Genomic DNA, 18,551 nt, shown 5'->3' with positions numbered 1-18,551 from the left:
TTGTTGCATGATATTGCGTCCGTTGATCTCACTTCATTATATTATTTTTGTGTTTGGAGCAAAATATCCACAATCATGAGTACGAAGCACCGTAAAAATCTTCTTCAGTATAAATATCATGTTTGAACTTAATTCCTTAATTAATCAAAAAATACGATGACATTTTCTGTTAAACTCTTCACATTGTTTTGTTGCATATGTTACTTTCAAATCCACGTGAGCGATATGTTTAGTATACATACTTTGGACATATTCTCATTAAAAGTCTAAATTATTGTCTTTTAGCCCCTTTTTAATCCGATTCCACCAAAATGATCCGTCAAACAAAACATCGTAAATTAAACTTCTTCTTTTATGGAGAAAGAAAAGAACCATTATGTTTGATGATATCCTTGCATATGTTCCTTTGTTAACCATTTGTATCGCTAATAACCATAACACTATTATACAGAATAACCCCGGGGCAATTTTGTCTCATTACTCTCGCCTGCGAGAAATGGTGACGTCGAAGTTTGATGTCAACTGATTTTCCTTTCATTGACAACATAGACAGACACATAGATGGACATACATAAAGATAGATATAAAGTTAGATAAATAGACTCATACATACATAGATACATAGATACATAGGTACACAGATACATAGGTACATTGATAGATAGATAGATAGATAGATAGATAGATAGATAGATAGATAGATAGATAGATAGATAGATAGATAGATAGATAGATAGATAGATAGATAGACAGACAGACAGACAGATACATTCAAACATACATACATACATACATACATACATACATACATACATACATACATACATACATACATACATACATACATACATACATACATACATACACACACACACACACACACATACATACATACATACATACATACATACATACATACATACATACATACATACATACATACATACATACATACATACATACATACATACATACATATATACACAAAGACACTAAGACATGTAGGTAGACACGTAGGCAGACAGACACTCGTTGACAGAGACAGTGGCAATTTATAGGTAGTATAAAATACGGAAAAGTTGGAAGACGAATGATGGGTCTTAAAAATGAAGATGAGAAACGGAGGCGGTAAATTTTACATGACAAGAATAAATATTTGATTTGCAGTAAACGGGTTGAAAGGAATTTGTAGCTGCTACACGTGAGAGCAAATTAAGCATAGGTGACGATTTGAAAGAATATAAAGCCTACACACAGTCTTTTTTCAGTCTCTCTGTTTAAAAACAGCATATCTTACAATAACTATCACGATTATTCGTTTATTCGTATACTCGTATCGTTTGATTGACTGGACGCATTTGATTGTATTCCCGCGTTGTAATATCTCGTATTGCAATAGCGGATCGTTTCATCCATTAACGCAGAATCAAAAGCGGTTTGATCATAATAAAGATAAATAATGCATTCATTGTATGTTCTCGGTCCGCTCGTCATGATCACGGGATATTGACAGAATAATGAATGGTAATGAACGATTAAACGTTATGATTTTATACAGGTATAAAACACGGTGATATTAAGTTTCAATTCTGAAAGAGTACACATTCGTGATACTCACGGCAGTTCTGCGCTTCATCAGAACCATCTAGGCAATCCACGGCGCCATTGCACAATTTGGTCGGCGGCAAACATCGTCCATCTCCGCAAGAAAAATGGTTTAAACCCTGGCACTCCCGGGAGGACATTGATGACTCTGATGAAATACTATCTGAATCAGAGTCGGAGGAAGAACCGCTTTCTGAGGAGCGTTTCAGGTGGCAGATTTCGCAGTGTAACAATAATGTCGCCAATCCGAGAAACAAACTCTTAGTAAGCATGGCTGTCGCAGTTTTTTTCCTTTTTCCACGTGCAGGAAAAACGAACAAAACTAGTTCCCATTCAGTGATCACGCGAGTTGTCGCGGCGACGATGCTATTCGTACAAAATATGAACTTTGCGAACTCAGATGTATAATGATATGGGCATATATCATCAAGGACGTATTTTGAAAAGAAAAGGGGTGGAAGTCTTTTCCTGAAGTAGAATTTTATTGGCTAGCTTGCGTTTGACGTATTCAGGCCTTCTGTAAACCTATGCCTGCCATCAATCGTGCTATGGATGTAACTTTTATTTTATGAAAGTGTTATGTGCATTAATTATCTGCTAAAATACAGATAAAGTGAGCGAATGCCTGGTAAATTTAAAGGGACAAAGTCGGCCTTTTTTCATGAATTTGTTTGGCCGACTTTGTCCCTTTAAAGAACGTTGATTATTGTGTTGTCAGCTTTATTAAAGTATTTGAAGGTTTTATGAAGCAATTAATAATCTTCTTGACAATTTATATTCTCCATTTCTACGTATTTTTGTTGGTCGCGAAAGATCGCGTTTGGGGTCGTATTAGTACAAACTTTGTGCAGTCATGGATAATGACTAAATATGTTTGGTTTTACTGTCTGTCTTGTTTTCTTAATTTCAAATGCTAACCATCAGACTTACTCGTGAAGTTGATTACACTTGAAACTATTTCGTGCTTGTAGACCGTAGTATTATCTAGTGCGTTTTCTATACAGTTATGGCAAATGCAGTTCAGAACAGAAAATATTAAACCTTTGGTGAAACTTTGATGAAAATGGGATTTGAAAAGCAAATGTTGTCATTATTTACCAATATCTTAAATCAAAATGGCAGCGATAGCTTTGTTAACTTTTTCGAGGAAAACTTAAATGTTTTAATTTTTACAAAAAACAAGACGGAGAAAATACAGTTCATCTAGTGAAAATGTTTAAGAATGAATCCAAACATGAAGAATATAAGAAAGACGTAGTATTAAAGATTTAAGTGTCCGAATTATCCCGAGGCGAACTGTACTTTTCTGAAATTAAATTACAAGCAAATGAATCGCACTTGCGCAATTATCGTCATTGTAATATCCTCATCATTTCCCAGGATAAAGATACCACTCACACGATCATATGTTTACTACTGGCACTACGGATTCCCTGATGAACGTTGAATTTGCAAATTGAATCCACACAAGCAGGTATGGTTTTAATTATCAACACGTCTGTTGATTCCCTGGACGCATTGAGTGCCGTATGTGAATGATTCGCCCGTGCATGTAATGCTTGGTGGTATTCTTTTGTGATGCTTACGAGTTTCAATCCTATTATGACGGGTTATAATCTTGTTAAGAAAAACTACTTAGGACAAAACTGAAAAAAGGTTTTCGCCTCTTGGGGTAATTACAGCGTAGGATTGGCATTCTACTACCGACGTGCAATGTAATCATACGCATGAGAGTTCGATATGACAGTTTATGCAAAGGTCACGACTTAATTACTGTTTCATCTGACACCCACAAGGCAAAACAACACGGGATGTGGCTATAAAGTATTTTGCGACTACAATATGATTACTATAATACACACAACGTTAAATGTCCTACTTCTGTAAAAATACTTCTTAAAGATCAACTCCTTTTAATATTCGTCAACCTTTTATTCGCTTGCTGAATTACTCATCGGCCACTGGACGCATCGAATTACTCACTATGAATAAGAACAATACATGCATCACCAATGGAAAAGTAGATTAAAGGCCCAATAGCTGCGAATGTTATGCATTATTTTCATGATTTTATTTTCAAGTCATGGTTGGTTCGTGTAAATGTGCTAACTGAAGGACATGTATAGAAGTATCACTGCTCGCTGATGTGGACCATGGATACACGTTTTGACAGGCTGAATAATAGAGAGGTTAAGATTTCATCCGTAGCGAGAACGTAACGTAGAGTGGCTAAGCGTTCCGTACGCCGTAACGTTCTGCACAGATTCTGATAAGACTTGACCGGCCTCATCGCTTTGCTTTCCACGGCAGCAGTAACTGGCTAGCCGAGCAAGGTTCACATGTCTGTGTTCACCTAACGATCTACGTAACTTCCTATCACTAATGCGACAGTCTACTGAAGTTTACATTCAGTTTTCTCTGTTTTGATTTTTTATTTGCCCTTAGACTTGAAGCAAGTCTAGATTAAGACGTGTTCGTGCCGACTCGCACACCCGACTCACACAGTCGCATTGTCTAAAGGATTTTGCTTTGATATCAGGTTAATAGAACACAGAGAAAAAAACTTGAAAACACTGAAATTTTACTTTATGTCAGAAAAACCTTGTAAAGCCACGGAGGTAAAACAAATGACAATATTAATTTCAGTCTAGACTGAATGTCATCGGCAGTGCAGTGTGTATGCGACGTCTGCCACTCATGTGCCGTCGTCTGCGAGTGCAATGCAGGAGGTACTTTTTCCTTTTTGTTCCTTAAAATATCTCAAAATCAGACGGCGATCGATAAAACCAAGAGCCACAATGCAAAACGAAAGGAATGTCAGTTTTGAATATCAAATCTATGGCGAAGCGAGCGTGAAAATCGCTCTCGGAAAAGGTGTGCGAGAAAAGTGGCAGTTTCGCGTAGAAAACGACTGCCATTTGAACGACAAGATAACGTGTGACATCATCAGAACATGATGAGAGCGCGCAGAAAGTGATGACGTATCCGTTCCCGTTCCGTTCCCGTATGAAATCTTAACCTCTCTAATAAACGGAGACCACTCCCATATAAAATGGCGCCCCCGTAGAAAAGTACAAAAAAACCCCATTATATCCTGCACACACACTCTTGGAAAACTGAGGATATTTTTAAATAGGTTTAATACACATAAAGTGTGAAAGAGACTCCCCACCTAACTATCCAAAATGTTTTTGTGTCGAGTTTGTGTTTGATTCGTTTCAAAAATGTGTTCCTACATTCTTATCCGATTGTTTGTGTTAATAAAAAATGTTTGTTTCGCCTCGGATATTTGTAGGGAAGTTTGGATTAGTGTGTGCGGTGATGTATTGTTTGTGTGGGGAAAGCTTATGGCGAGACGTGTTTTAGTGATCTTGCTCATCGAATAGCGAGGCAAGAATATCAATGTTTGGGTCTCGTTGTGAGTCCATTTGGTTGTCTGGTTTGTTTGTTTTTTGTTTCTTTACTTCTGTGAACTTTGTTTTGACTAGTGTGTCTTTTAGGTTTTTATTTCTCTTGTAAGCAATGATTGGTGATTCTGGAAATAGATTCCTTAGAGTTGAGTCCTTTTCCAGTTCAGCCCAATGTTTCAAAAGAATTGCCTTAAGATCTTTTGTTTTTATGTAGGGGCTGTATGTTGTACTGAAGATGAGTTTGTTTGCTGTTTCTTTACGTGTAATTGTACGGTTTGTTAGTGTTTCACGAATACTGTGGTTTATTTTGTCTGTTATATTCGTAATTTCGTTGTTTTTGTATTCTCTGTCGAGTAGTTTGTTTCTAAAGAAAGCGACTTTGTTAGTAAAGTCGTCATTGTTGTTACAAGTGCGAGCGTATCGAAGGATTTCACCTTTGATAAAGCCATTAAATGTTGCTGTCGGATGACACGATTCTCTATGTAGAAATTGGAATGTGTCTGTTGGTTTAGTATGTGTTTTGATGTCGAGGATATTTTCTTTGTGGTATCTTGCACCTTTGAAAACTACTACATCTAGGAATGTAATTTCTTGTGTTGAGTTTTCGTATGAAAACTTAACGTTGGGTGCATTGTGTTGATTTTTGAATGAATTTAGTGAGTTCGGTTTGTGTTCCCAGAAAGATTGCAAAGACATCATCTCTGAATCTTTTCCAGAAGTGAATGTTGTTGTTGTTGTTGTTGTTTACGATTATTTTCTTTTCAAGTTCATGAAAAGCAATGTCACATTTCTGGCGACGCATTCGATCCCATGCTGCAACAGCGGGTCTGACGGAAGTATTGCTTGTTGAATTCAAAACTGTTGTGTTTTAGAATTAGTGAAAGCATTAAGTCTTCCGTTGATGGTTTTTTGATACCGTAATTTGTTTGAAGCGAGGTTTGTGAGTTTAATGTTTCACTGACAAGCCGAATCGCTTCGTCGTGAATTGTGTTTGTGTACATCGATACTACGTCGAGTGTTACAAGAAATGCATGTTGGGGGACATTTGTTTTTTCTATTTCTTGTATGAAATTTGTTGTGTCTTTTAAATACGTTGTGGTTGTTGCTGGACCAATGGTTTTATGAAGTAATCCAGGAATTCTGAGATTCTGTTAGTGGGACTGGAGCAGCCGCTAATTATAGGTTTCCCTGCAAACGTTGAGTTTTCGGGCGGCGGTTTTACTAGTAATATCGCATACTCTATGCTATCGTTCATCTACCACACCCCATCAATCCTTTGCAAATATCTTTTATGCACTACATTACACTACACTACACCATACTACACTACATTACACTACACTACACTACACTACACTACACTACACTACACTACACTACACTACACTACACTACACTACACTACACTACACTACACCACACCACACCACACCACACCACACCACACCACACCTCACTACACTACACTACACTACACTACACTACACTACACTACACTACACTACACTACACTACACTACACTACACTACACTACACTACACTACACTACACTACACTACACTACACTACACCATGAGAAATCGCACACACTTCTTGACTCAACACCGAAGAACGCTAATTTTCGATTCATTGCCATTAACAACCGAAAATTATGATGCTTTGTCACATTAATAGCTCTTACAGACTCGCTCGAAACGTAAAGGTCAGTCTTTTCTTCAATCGCATGAACAATTACAATTGATTCTCTCTGTGTAATATCAGACGATGTCGAAAGATTGTACCGGATGAATCAGTAAAAAGTAAGGATATTGACCGCAACACATTTGGTGGTATGCTTACTACTATCACGGCTTTGACATTTATTTGACATGGAATAATTTTAACTCCAATTCCACAGGAAACTATGACTGATTCTACACCAGAATGAACTGTAAAGGGCAGATTATGCAGTCGTTAAAATTGTCCCCACTCACTTTCTAACCTTGAGGTTGTATTATCTTACGTACACAACAAAAAGGGTAATAGCATATGTCTGCACAGATTGATAGCAAAGGCAGTTACTACCATTGTCACGCAAACTCTATGCATGCATTGCATCTATCACAGTATCACGCGACTTCAAGCCGTTAACGGCAACTCCATGAGCTCATCATTTTGACATTTTAACGCCCAACATTTTTACAGCGTAAACACACAAACTTCCATGGAAACCGTGTCATCAAATTTTATTCTCATAGAAGCGATCTCGACTCAGTAGTATGTCGTGCGTTTTTGTTGCCATGTGAAACATCGCAAGCGCTGTTTCAGAAAAAAGCGCAGGTAGTCTGTAAACTGTGTTAGAGTTTGATATATAATGTCGTAATAAATCTTTCTTGCATTTCTAGTTGACATAGTAGTTTTTGCCTTTTTACGAAAAGGAAATTACCTACATCAAAATGTGTCTTTCGTGGTCGTTAATATCATTGATCATGAGTACACGAAGATAATGAATATCTTATGTATGTTTATGTAATTGTTGTAAACTAGATTGTGTTGTACGTGCAGTAAAGTTAGGGCAGAAAAGAAAAATGGGATTTTGCAATCTTATAGACTTCTCGAAATTTGGCGCTATCTTCGCGTTGAATTTACACAAAATGTTAATCTGTTTCATGTTCTCACAGTGGTAACTTCAACAATTCACTAGACAAAAACATGTTTAATTTCTTTTTAAATCAGTCAGACGAGTTCAGAGATTTCAAACTTATTTATATTACGAGCTACATTGTCCAGGGTAGGATACACACTCCACCATTCACTGAAGCAAAAACTGTTTCACGACCGACTGTTCAAATGAGTTTTCCATATTTGTCGAAAAGTACCATATGAGTGTTTCTTAGTCATTGTAATGTAAAGAACCCAACATTCCTTTTGGTTTATTGAGCGGTATTGTTGTACAAAAGTCAAGGCCCGGTTTCTCTTTCCAGAATGTGGCGATATAATACTGCCACGTCACTGAGTCTACTTATCCATTCTGGTTAATTGAATTTCCACTGACACACACATTCAAGGTTGATTTATTCCAAAACACTACCTGGCATGAATAGGAGCTAATGCGCAGCTTGCTGTCATTATAATTGGTCAAGTTCTTTGTGAAACTATCTTGCAAAAAGGTTTTTGACAAATGCATAACTGACATAAATTATAAGAGGAGAGATTCAAATACATTCTGAGTATGTTCGTGGAGAGAAATGGTTGTAATTCGGCCTTAGGAGAACAAGGTCATTTTGAGGCAAGACAAATAGGTTAAATAACATGCGTCCATCAATTGTTTTATCTGTTTTGAGATAAAAAATTATTTAAAGTATTGGTAAATATAAAAGTAAATAAAACTTACCTAGAGCTCCAAAGAAAGAGAACATCACAATTATATACAGAGTAGCATATAGGATCTGATGTTGACAGCGCCCTCTGTGGTTAAAACGACCCATCATGAAAGTGCCAGTCTATTCGTTCGGTAGTTTCTCAGCAAAACATGGCGCAACAAGTTACGAGAAAGCTTAGAAGAACACCTGTATAAAATAAAGTGCAAATAAATTGTAATTTCAAGTAATCCAGGTTCGTGATGATTTCACATAACAAAATAATTTGAATTCTAGAGTCGCTACCATGATATGCAACATCATATCCTTGAGTCCACTGTCATTATCGAATATGACCAAGGGCAGACTGAAATATACCTAAACGCATTTTGTGCCTAAAAGCAGCGAACATGCATGTTAGAGGTCTTATAAAGTTCACGTAAGTAGAACTAGTGTAGAATGAAGACATCATGACTGCCGACATTTTGAAACAGTTCGCGCAATCCGGATTAATTACTACTTTAGTAGTTTGCATGAAGCATAAACTGGCCTCAAAATGCAGCGAAGTGAGCGGTTTTCAAAACGACTGTCATGAAGGGCCTGATACGATGAGGATATCAGAGGCCTGGTTTGAAACGACAGGTTTACCTTTGTATAACTTCAATGGATGTTCAACGTATCAATGAAAATAATGTTATTCACATCATTTTCAAAAGACGTGCGAATGTTTACAATGGCATGTAAGAAACTGCATTGAATTGTTCGAAAAAATATCAAATATAATCCCGGTGACGTCATGTTTAATACCAAAAGAATTAGCCTTGTTTCCATGGATACAATTGTGTACTTGTGCACATGATGACAAATGCAAAATTATACTTTTAAGTAATGCTACAGTTTTTAACATCTTCATAACATCCATGATTTAATTATTACATGGAACACGTCAAAAATATCGTGAAACCCTTTGATTTGTTGAAACATACACTTAAAAAACAGAATAAAATTTCTCCTGGTTTTGCAAATAATTTTCCATCTAAAGGGATAACAGATATGCATTAAACGGACAGATGTCGCCACACTTTTGCGACGAACTCAGCTTTTGTCGGGCATCCGCTTACGTGAATCTGTTATCATGAAAGACCAACCGTTCTGCTTGCTTTAAACACCATCAACCCCCACTGAACCTATACAATAAATGAATTGGCAAATGAATTGGTTACGTTTTCAAAAACTCTAGTACTTTTTATCCGCTCAAGCGTTAAAAAGAAAACAAAATTTTCTCTCGTATTCATCCATAGCAGTGTATAGTAGAATTACGACGTTAACGGTTTAAAAGCTGCGTCCCGTTTGCTCGTTTGCTTGACAATATTTTCTATGGCATATGTTACAGCTACTAATCGAAATGCAGTGTCGGTTGCAATTTCTTTGGATTGCGAAACGGATTCTCAATTTTCACGAAGCGACTATTAATTTGTCAAATCTGAAAGAGCAACAGCACGATAGGATGTTTTTGCTAAGTGACGATTTGTCTCTATCTCAGATTACGCACCTTGTTGCATTAAACTTTATTACACCGGTAATGGAAAGCGACAGAATTCAATTTTGCAGCTTACTGAACTATTCAGTGACTAAGTGATTGGCTTTCTAGTCATCGTTTTCTGACGATATTAAATTGAATAGTGTTCGGAAGTATAAGACAAACAAAGTCGGTAATATGTATGCAAATATACTGTTTTTACGTTGAAAGCCAAGTCGGCCAGTCTATTTGAAGTCAGTCAAAATTTGGATTGGTGATTACCATAATTGTCATTCTGTCGGAAAAATTGCAAATTGCAATAATTATCATGCGTTTTTAATCATACGAAATTCACAGAAGGAAACGTCGAAATGATTTGCCGATATGCAAGCACGCTCAGCGTACGAGGTAATTGTTGAAATGTACTGATCTGACACGCGATCCAGAACTGTGCATTCTCTCTCTCTCTCTCTCTCTCTCTCTCTCTCTCTCTCTCTCTCTCTCTCTCTCTCTCTCTCTCTCTCTCAGTTGTGCGCTAATACATAAAAACTGGAACAAATAAATAAATAAATACATATATTTCAACGTGCAATGAATAAAGCGGGCACATACTAAAAGCTAAGTTTTTGCCGAGTGTCCGTCGCCCAAAAAGTCTACTCTGTGTCTTCAAACCACCGATAGTCCTTGCCAACACCTAAACACTGGATTCCATTGCAGAAAAATAGCCGATTGTTTTCACGCATTGACAGTATACAATAAATCAAGCACAAATAAATTATTTAAAATTCATGTTCAGATTAATTTCTCCGTTCACGCTCTCCAGGCATCCTTCCTATGGTATTGAGTCCTGAATCTAAAGTCAGTGTCACTGACGGGTCGATACGTTAAACAGCAACTACTTGGCATCTAACAAGGCATCTATGAAACATTTTTGTAGGGCCAAATAAAAATAATGATGTAGGTGCGATGATATGGTTTTCCAAAAAATAGGGAAGGCAGGTTCGAAGATTTTTATTTTGCCAATTTTTTTAATTCATTAAGTCTTAGGTCTTACAGTTGATCAAAACAATCTAGCGGTGAATTATTCCTTCCAAACACGTATACATATAGGATGATGTTGTTATATCACAGCAAAAGACAAGACAAGACAAGACACAAGAACGTCATCAAAACTGATCTGACTTATCACATATCTTCTACAGAAAACTGAAGTGTTTATCATTGACCATCTTAGTCTAGGTTTTAGTAGATGAAATGATTCCTCGTGTTAATTTGATCACAATAATGTTGATAGGAATGAACACATGACATCATATTTTCTCGTCGGTTACATTATTCGTGTGAACATAAACTTCTGTCCGTGTTTTGTTTGTCACCCCTTTCCCTGCTCCTTGGTGATATTTTGAAACTGATGTATATCTGTGTAGAAGTCCATTCGCTCAAATGTTGAATTCAAAACTCGACCCGATCGAATATGTGATGCTGCGGCTGATTTATCAACAGCGGAAGATGCCTTCACTAGCCGTATCTTAGGCGATGCCACAAGAGCTATAAGCACTAATGGCAGCATAGTGTGCTCGCGAAAGGATTGAAAAATGTAAGGGCGGTATTTCTAATAAGGGGAGCGCTAGGGATAGGAAAATGTTATTAATATCATTGCTGTCAGTAAAAATAACTTTTAAGACCAACGAAAACGGTAAATAATGTAACATGAAGTTAGTAGTTATTCTTTTCAAACTTTAATACCAATAGGTACAATGTGCACACGGTCAAGCGCGAGCACTCTATACCGAAACAGGTGAGTATCACTTGTGATAAAACACAAAAACATACGACTTACATATATACTAAAGTATGTACTACAGAACTTCAAAAATCTTCGTCGACTTATGAATGGTATTAATCAATGCTATATCGTGTCATCCACAATGGCACCAAACTTACTATTGTAACATACATCAGATCGTACAAAAGTATGAAATGCATCTATGGTTTTCTTGGTAGATTTCCTCACGACTAAAGTTTTTCTAATACTTAAAGTGTCGCAATCGATCACAACTAAAGCAAATATGTTTATGTTAAGTTTAAGTTCCTCATAGCCTCACCAACGTGCAACACTGCTTTTAGTCTGCTGAGATTTTCACTAAGCCAAGGCTAAGAAACTCAACGTGTACAAAAAGGGCGGATTGTGCATGTAGGGAAACCTGGATGACGTTTGTTATTAACGACAGCCAGAAAGCGGCCAAAGATACCGTATTCATGGAATGAAATTGATTACACGTCGTGGACATTGCTTGGTGCCATGTTTAAAGCACGAAACAATGAACTATATTATCGATCTCACTGAAGTTTGACGGATTTGCATTTTTCGCAAAGTTTCGCAATTTTTTTCACATTTTTTTATTTCATTTGTGCGTTTACTTATTTATGGCTTTAAAACGTGCAGTGTCGGCTTGTAAAGACTAGAGTAGTGCGGGTAGCCAGAACTACACGATTTTGTACCCTGGCCTAATGACGATCTTTGGTCCTGTGTTGTGTAAATGTATCTATGTTAAAAGTATTTATCAGCCAATTTTATGCTCGCATATAAATTAGAAACTGCGATGGAAATATTCCGTTGCATTTAAACACAATTGTGAATTAAATGTCAACTGATAAAATGATATATGACTATGAAATGATATACTGACGTAAAAGCGCATACGCACTCGATGTGTGTATATATGTTAAAAATGTACAAATGTCGTCAACAGCCATGCAAAGCCTCGACGTCGCAATTGCTGATTTCAAAAACATCGGTTATGTTGAAATATCTAAAACGGTGAACTTCCTTGGCAATAAAATAATTCTGTACCACGAATCGATACTCGAGAGGAAGAAGATTTCTAAGCCATTTCGAAACAAGATATTGTGGAAAACAAAGGTACACTGTTGTCAAAAATGTTGTTGACCATTTCGGAAACGCGATTCACTCCTCCCAGGTTGTGCCATAAGCCGTACGACATATTAGACATCACGAAAGAGTTCAGTAGTTTGCAACCCATTAATCATATATTGGAAAGAATTATCACAAACGTCTTTAAAAGTCGTGTTTCTCGTGAGAGTAAGCGACAATTAAGTATTTTGTTTCACTAAGTTATGAATCAATTGTACACAAAAAGCGACAAAAATATGAAATACACATGCCGGGCAGAAAGTTGAAAACAAAAATAGGCCGTTTAACAAATTGACGCGGCATGCTTGAAATGTTGACTGTAAAAGACTGAATCTTTAAATTAAAACTTTGTTTGCAAAAACGGCTTTGGTTTTTTTGAAGTGCTAAGTTTCCACCATAACCATAACCTGTTGGACATGGCCTGCAAATAAATGTCTGATTTCAAAGTTTCTATATTATAACCAACTAATTCTGTAAGTTAGAATAACATCTAATTCATACTATACCGAACCACTCTCTCACACCATGTTTCCGAAAGTCTCTTACCTGGGTCTCTCCCGACACTTCGAGATGTAAAATTTACACACAGAACTGAATTCGTACGCGTCGCCCTTTTTCGTCTTCTGTTTTGTACGATGTTCAATTTCCAGTTCCGCCGTCAGCAAATCGGATGAAAATGAATCCCAATCGAGAGAAAGGGAGACGAGCTTATGTTTGTCGTCAGCAGGTACAGGGATATTGCGCCAGATGGAAATACACGTCATACACTCATTGATTTGAAAGACGCGTTGTGTTATGGCTAATACAATGTTCTCTCATAGAAATAATTTTGTCCCAATGCTCTTTCACTGCAGGACACCGGAAAAGTGACCAGTTGGTTTGGACCAAATGCCAGCGGTAGAGAATGTACCTGTTTTGAAAAATTACATGTAGATTTATTATAGTTATCTATCCGCGAGATGCCAACAACCGCTAGTTGTTTACCACCGCCTCTACCTCTACGCAACCATGGCGACCAGCATAAACCTATTTGTCAGTGATTTGTGACTCGTCGCTATTGGAGGAACTACCAACGTGCGTGCAACGATCACTGACACTGTTCTCGTCGAAATCATTAATTATACACAAGGAGTCCATGATCCTCCTGATGTCTACTCAATTTACGGGGATTCAGTCGAGATATATCAAAAGTCGGTGTGTTTGTTTCTTTGATTGTGCACTTAGCCCATGTTGATTCAAAACTCTATAATTACGTTCAGGTACAATATATATATGAAAGGTTTCAGATCACGGACGGAACGATTTCAGATCATGGATGACGTATTTAGGCGAAAAGTATAATTACATGTAGCTTACCATTAATAATTATTTTAGGTCGATAACGGAATACTGATTACTGGGGCTGCACTGTTAGTCAGTAAAATTACTTGATTTATATTTATATGGTCAGTCGTCGAAAGCTTTGGTTTAAAGCTTGTCCTTTTGAAAAAACATGGTTTATCTTGCATTTTTGTAGTTTTATTTTTGTGGGTTTGTTCTATCCCCATAACCATGTCAAATACCGAGTGTTTAACTCTTCGACAAAACAGGTGTATTGTGAGATGTTTGTCACTGCCATTGTTGATAACATTACTTTAGTACGGACTGGAAACCCTTTGCCAACAATTATTTTAAAACATGATATAGGTATATACAACAAGTGTGCTCTGCGATGATGCATGATAAAGAAATTGTACTGGTTCTGTAGATTGAACAAATTTATGAAAACATTCTCTAGTTACTATTTGGTTTATCCAATGACATTCTGGGTATTTTACGTTTGTCAACATGACGGATATGCAAGGTAGAAAAGTAATGACGGTAAAAAATCTCTGGCCCAAATAATGTACATATCTTTGTGATTTACAGTTTAGATCATCAATAGATGTTGACGTTGTCACAACACCACGGTGTGCTTCATGAGCAAAACTATCTAATCTACGGCGGGTGTTTTTTCGTCAAAGAGTTGTTTCTTCTACAAAAGTGGCGAACTAAACACCGGCCTTTGAAAATTTGGAAACATCAGAATAAATGGAGTCGAATTTATGTGAACATTTGCGTTTGACCGTATTTAGCGCGGCAACACTGTTGCGTGCCTATACTCTTGCATTAAGATCGCATAGCGTTAAATATGACCCTGAAGAGCGATTATGGCATTGGTCGTTTTGAGGCCTAGTTTCCGGGCGACATTTCAACAGCGATATACATACACCGCTTTCATTTTACAATTGATTGACTATTAAATGGCTTAAGTGAATTCTCGGAAGTTAAACGTCGTGTACACTTCACAGTGAGAACCATTAACAGAAAAACATTCAAAGACTGGCGTCGCAAAGTAAATTTTCAATGGATCATAAAAGATGCTTTTCACTGAAAGAGATATGACAAATCACGATTTTTGGATGACATAAAAAACGTTTTAGACTAATTGATAACGTGGTCTTTCTTCAGAGAATCGTTTTTAAAAAACAGCTTATTTCATTTGGTAATTGAAAATACATACTTTGTAATAAGAAATGAAAAACTTTCAAAGCCTTAGTTGCACACTACTTTCCCTGTTTAAGTTTCAACGTTTGCCGTATTATTCTCGATAAAAACTAAGATGGATAATAGACTCCACTGTAGCATGTACATTTTAGTACTTTTAAAAGTTTGTCGGCAAAAAAGTATATCATACTGTACAATATACATCTATAAAGTTGGAACATCAAGTCCATGGTCATTTCAAACACAAAGGCACTGGAGATGAGACTGAACGAAATCAACTTGTAAATTTTTACTGCAGAGGGGAAAATGCAGGGAAGGAGGTGAATGGACGATGAGAGGAGGTAAGACAGAGGAAGACAAAGCAAAGGTCAGAAAGGGGAGAGGCAAAAATTTGGAGAAGCAGCTACAGCAAGGGGAGAGAGAGAGAGGTAAAGAGAGAATGAGAGAGAGAGAGAGAGAGAGAGAGAGAGAGAGAGAGAGAGAGAGAGAGAGAGAGAGATTGTGTGTGTTTGAGATATACGGTTTTCTTCAACAGATGATACCTTTGTGTACGCACATTATTGACTAGCGGTTAAAAGGGAAACGTCGTAGGAACTGCGCATGTGCGAGTTTCTTGTTCACAAGCAATGTATTTCATGCACGATATCTCGATGCACCTCATCATCATACCTGTAACATTTAAGTTATACGATGTAGATTATGACAGACATGTTTTAACTTTCATCAATCACCATCGTACCTTGGATACAGTGTTTACATTAGTCGTAAGGGTCCCATACGACCTTTGAGCGCAGTTCCGAGGACTGTATTCCTTTAAAAAGTCCAACAGATACTCCGCATTTGAGCACCCCCAAAAAATACCTTGTTTCGAGGATCAAATCTTTGACACCCTGGATACTGAAGAATGCCCTTATTCACATAGTACTGGATTCTGCATACCATTAGACCATATTGCCCAAATCGGTGGAATTGCAAAATGTTGTACTGTTACAAGTATTAGAAAAATCATAAAACAGCCCGTAATTTGAAAACTTAGCAGGAATAAGATAAAGTTTTGTTGGAGCAATAACATCGACGGGATGTATCACAATGCTGTACTGTATCTTTTTGCATTTTTTTCGATAAGATTGTTTGAAATCAAATGCAACTTATGTAAAAATGTTTACTTAAGTGAGACCTCAGAACATTTTTAAAACACTTGCAAGGAAAGCACAACTTAGATTTTCACTACTAGATAAACGGGTACACAAAAACTGTGAACAATCGACTAAATCCATCCCCGAGAATTGAAGTCGGGAAATTTTCAAAGACAATTTGTTTTTTATTGCTGGAATCAAAACATCTCTCCGAAGATTGGTTGATATTTTTGGCAAGTAAAATGCTAAAAAATATAGCTAACATGGCTTTAAAGGTGATGATTTGATTAGAGCAAAAAATGACGAATTGGAAGATAATAGGGTTTAGTTTTTTGTGAGTCATGAATAAATATAACAGTTCAAGGCTGTTGATAACAAAGACAGACTAAAATTTTGTTCATCGTATTTATTAATAAAAATGAAATGTGCTTGAGAAAATCCATTTAAAATGTACAACCTAGACTTTAAAAATTTATTGCTTATGGCTGTTACCATGACGACCCCTCCATGTTCTGACCAGTCTCTTGATTGGATCAACTACTGCATCTGGGTTTCGGTAGATCATGTGACGGTCAGCTCCGTTGACAACAATGTGTTTACATCCTGGATGCACAGTTGATATTAAGTGTTGAACAGATTTTGCCCAGGCCTAGAATAAAATGTGATAGGAACTGAAAACAAACACTGAGAGGACACTGGCAAAGAATTGTGAGAATTTCGAGGTCTGTAGACCTACTTACAAAATGAATTCTGGGCTGAAATCACTTCTATCAACCAGATTGACTGATCTAAATGTGCCTTTCAACTTAGGACATTTCAAAAATCTTTGGGTGAAAGTTGGGAATTTCAAGTAATTTCATTGTATCAGCCTTATGGAAGTACATTTAGTATGCCAATTTTCTAGGTTCAAAGAGAATCTGCATGAGGAAGTATCACACCAAATCGGCCGAAGTTTGCTTTAATCTGGTCAAAAAGTTTTGTATCTAAACAGGATTATGCAAATACATGCTGATGAATTGGGAAATTGCACAAGGGTGGAAACATCCTGTGATCTGTAGAACTACAATGTAATGTTTTCCATCTGACATACTTAATTTGCTGGACTGACAGCCAGGGAGACCAGTAAGAGAAAGGCAAGTTTTGCCGACACACTGATGATTTCCTGTGCTTACCATTCAGTGCCCTACCGACCCAATATAAAAGCACATCTACCCATCGACATGTAGGCTATCTCCCAATAGTGGCCACTCGGTGATCACAGTTTCTTGGACAAGCTCTATGATCAAGCTTTGAAAGTGCAAATATTTCCCCTGTCACTTTATTTTTTATTGTATTCAAGAAAGCAGATGTCATGGCTACGAAACCACTCTGTTACATCTTTAAACAGGAACTTCCCCAGAAAAAGTCGGATTATCGTTAATCTATGCAAATGTGAAAAAGCCACGCTATGACTGAACATGCCGTGTTTGGTCTCAGAATCCCATGATTTTGCCATGTTTCAGGCTTTCATTGTCACTGAATCTTGCATATGATGTCTATGAATATACAGTGACTGAACCAGAGTTGAAAATTAACTGAAAAAAATGTTTCGTTTTTGTTGGAGAACGCATAATGTTTCAAAATGTGTTCCCTGTACGATCATTTGACCTCTCTTTGCATAAGTCACGAAAGTGCCTACTATGATTATTCAAATTTATCATACAGTCAAAGCATAGACCTTAAAAACGGAGGGTCTATGATCAAAGCGATGCTATGAGAATTCAAAAACTCCCACCCAGCGTATGCAAATGGCTGCGTCATCAGTAACACCCCTATTGTGTGCCCACGGTCCTGTACCTTCCCATTTAAGGATTACCAACAACATCACCATACACCTGACCAGCAGAGTGTGGTCACATCAGATATTGAACTTGAGTATGAAACTATTGAATACACGACGTGTTTAGTTATAATTTCAACTTCCATTACCATGTTCAAACTCATCATTGAAAACAACAGGCTATACTTCATTTTAATATTTCAAAGGTCACTCTGTATAAATTAAAATTGTCGCGCTGAACTCTACCTTACCTCTAGGAACC

General features: G+C 37.1%; 2 protein-coding genes across 9 annotated transcripts in view; both read right to left on the bottom strand.

The window, feature by feature from the left end:
* Nucleotides 1-13,808, bottom strand: part of LOC139115230 (polycystin-1-like protein 2) — a 96,321-nt gene extending 82,513 nt beyond the window's left edge. For 3 of the 8 annotated variants that reach the window (XM_070677191.1, XM_070677192.1, XM_070677194.1), the window contains exon 1: nucleotides 1,619-1,949. In XM_070677191.1, the coding sequence (XP_070533292.1) occupies nucleotides 1,619-1,877 (259 nt within the window). In that variant the 5' untranslated portion in view covers nucleotides 1,878-1,949. Of the gene's footprint in view, nucleotides 1-1,618; nucleotides 2,052-8,389; nucleotides 8,565-13,354 lie in introns of those variants that run through there. The other 5 variants (XM_070677195.1, XM_070677198.1, XM_070677196.1 and 2 more) reach the window with 4 other exon arrangements.
* A 3,053-nt stretch (nucleotides 13,809-16,861) lies between these two features.
* The window catches only part of LOC139115229 (uncharacterized), a 211,995-nt gene continuing 210,305 nt past the window's right edge, over nucleotides 16,862-18,551 (bottom strand). The window contains exon 11 of the mRNA XM_070677188.1: nucleotides 16,862-17,119. Within this exon, the coding sequence (XP_070533289.1) occupies nucleotides 16,943-17,119 (177 nt within the window). The 3' untranslated portion in view covers nucleotides 16,862-16,942. The remainder of the gene's footprint in view (nucleotides 17,120-18,551) is intronic.

This window comes from Ptychodera flava, chromosome 17, assembly GCF_041260155.1.
Source record: "Ptychodera flava strain L36383 chromosome 17, AS_Pfla_20210202, whole genome shotgun sequence".
NCBI classification, from domain to species: Eukaryota; Metazoa; Hemichordata; class Enteropneusta; family Ptychoderidae; genus Ptychodera; species Ptychodera flava.
The sequence above is the reverse complement of the archived record's forward strand: the minus strand, read 5'-3'. Positions and strand labels throughout refer to the sequence as shown.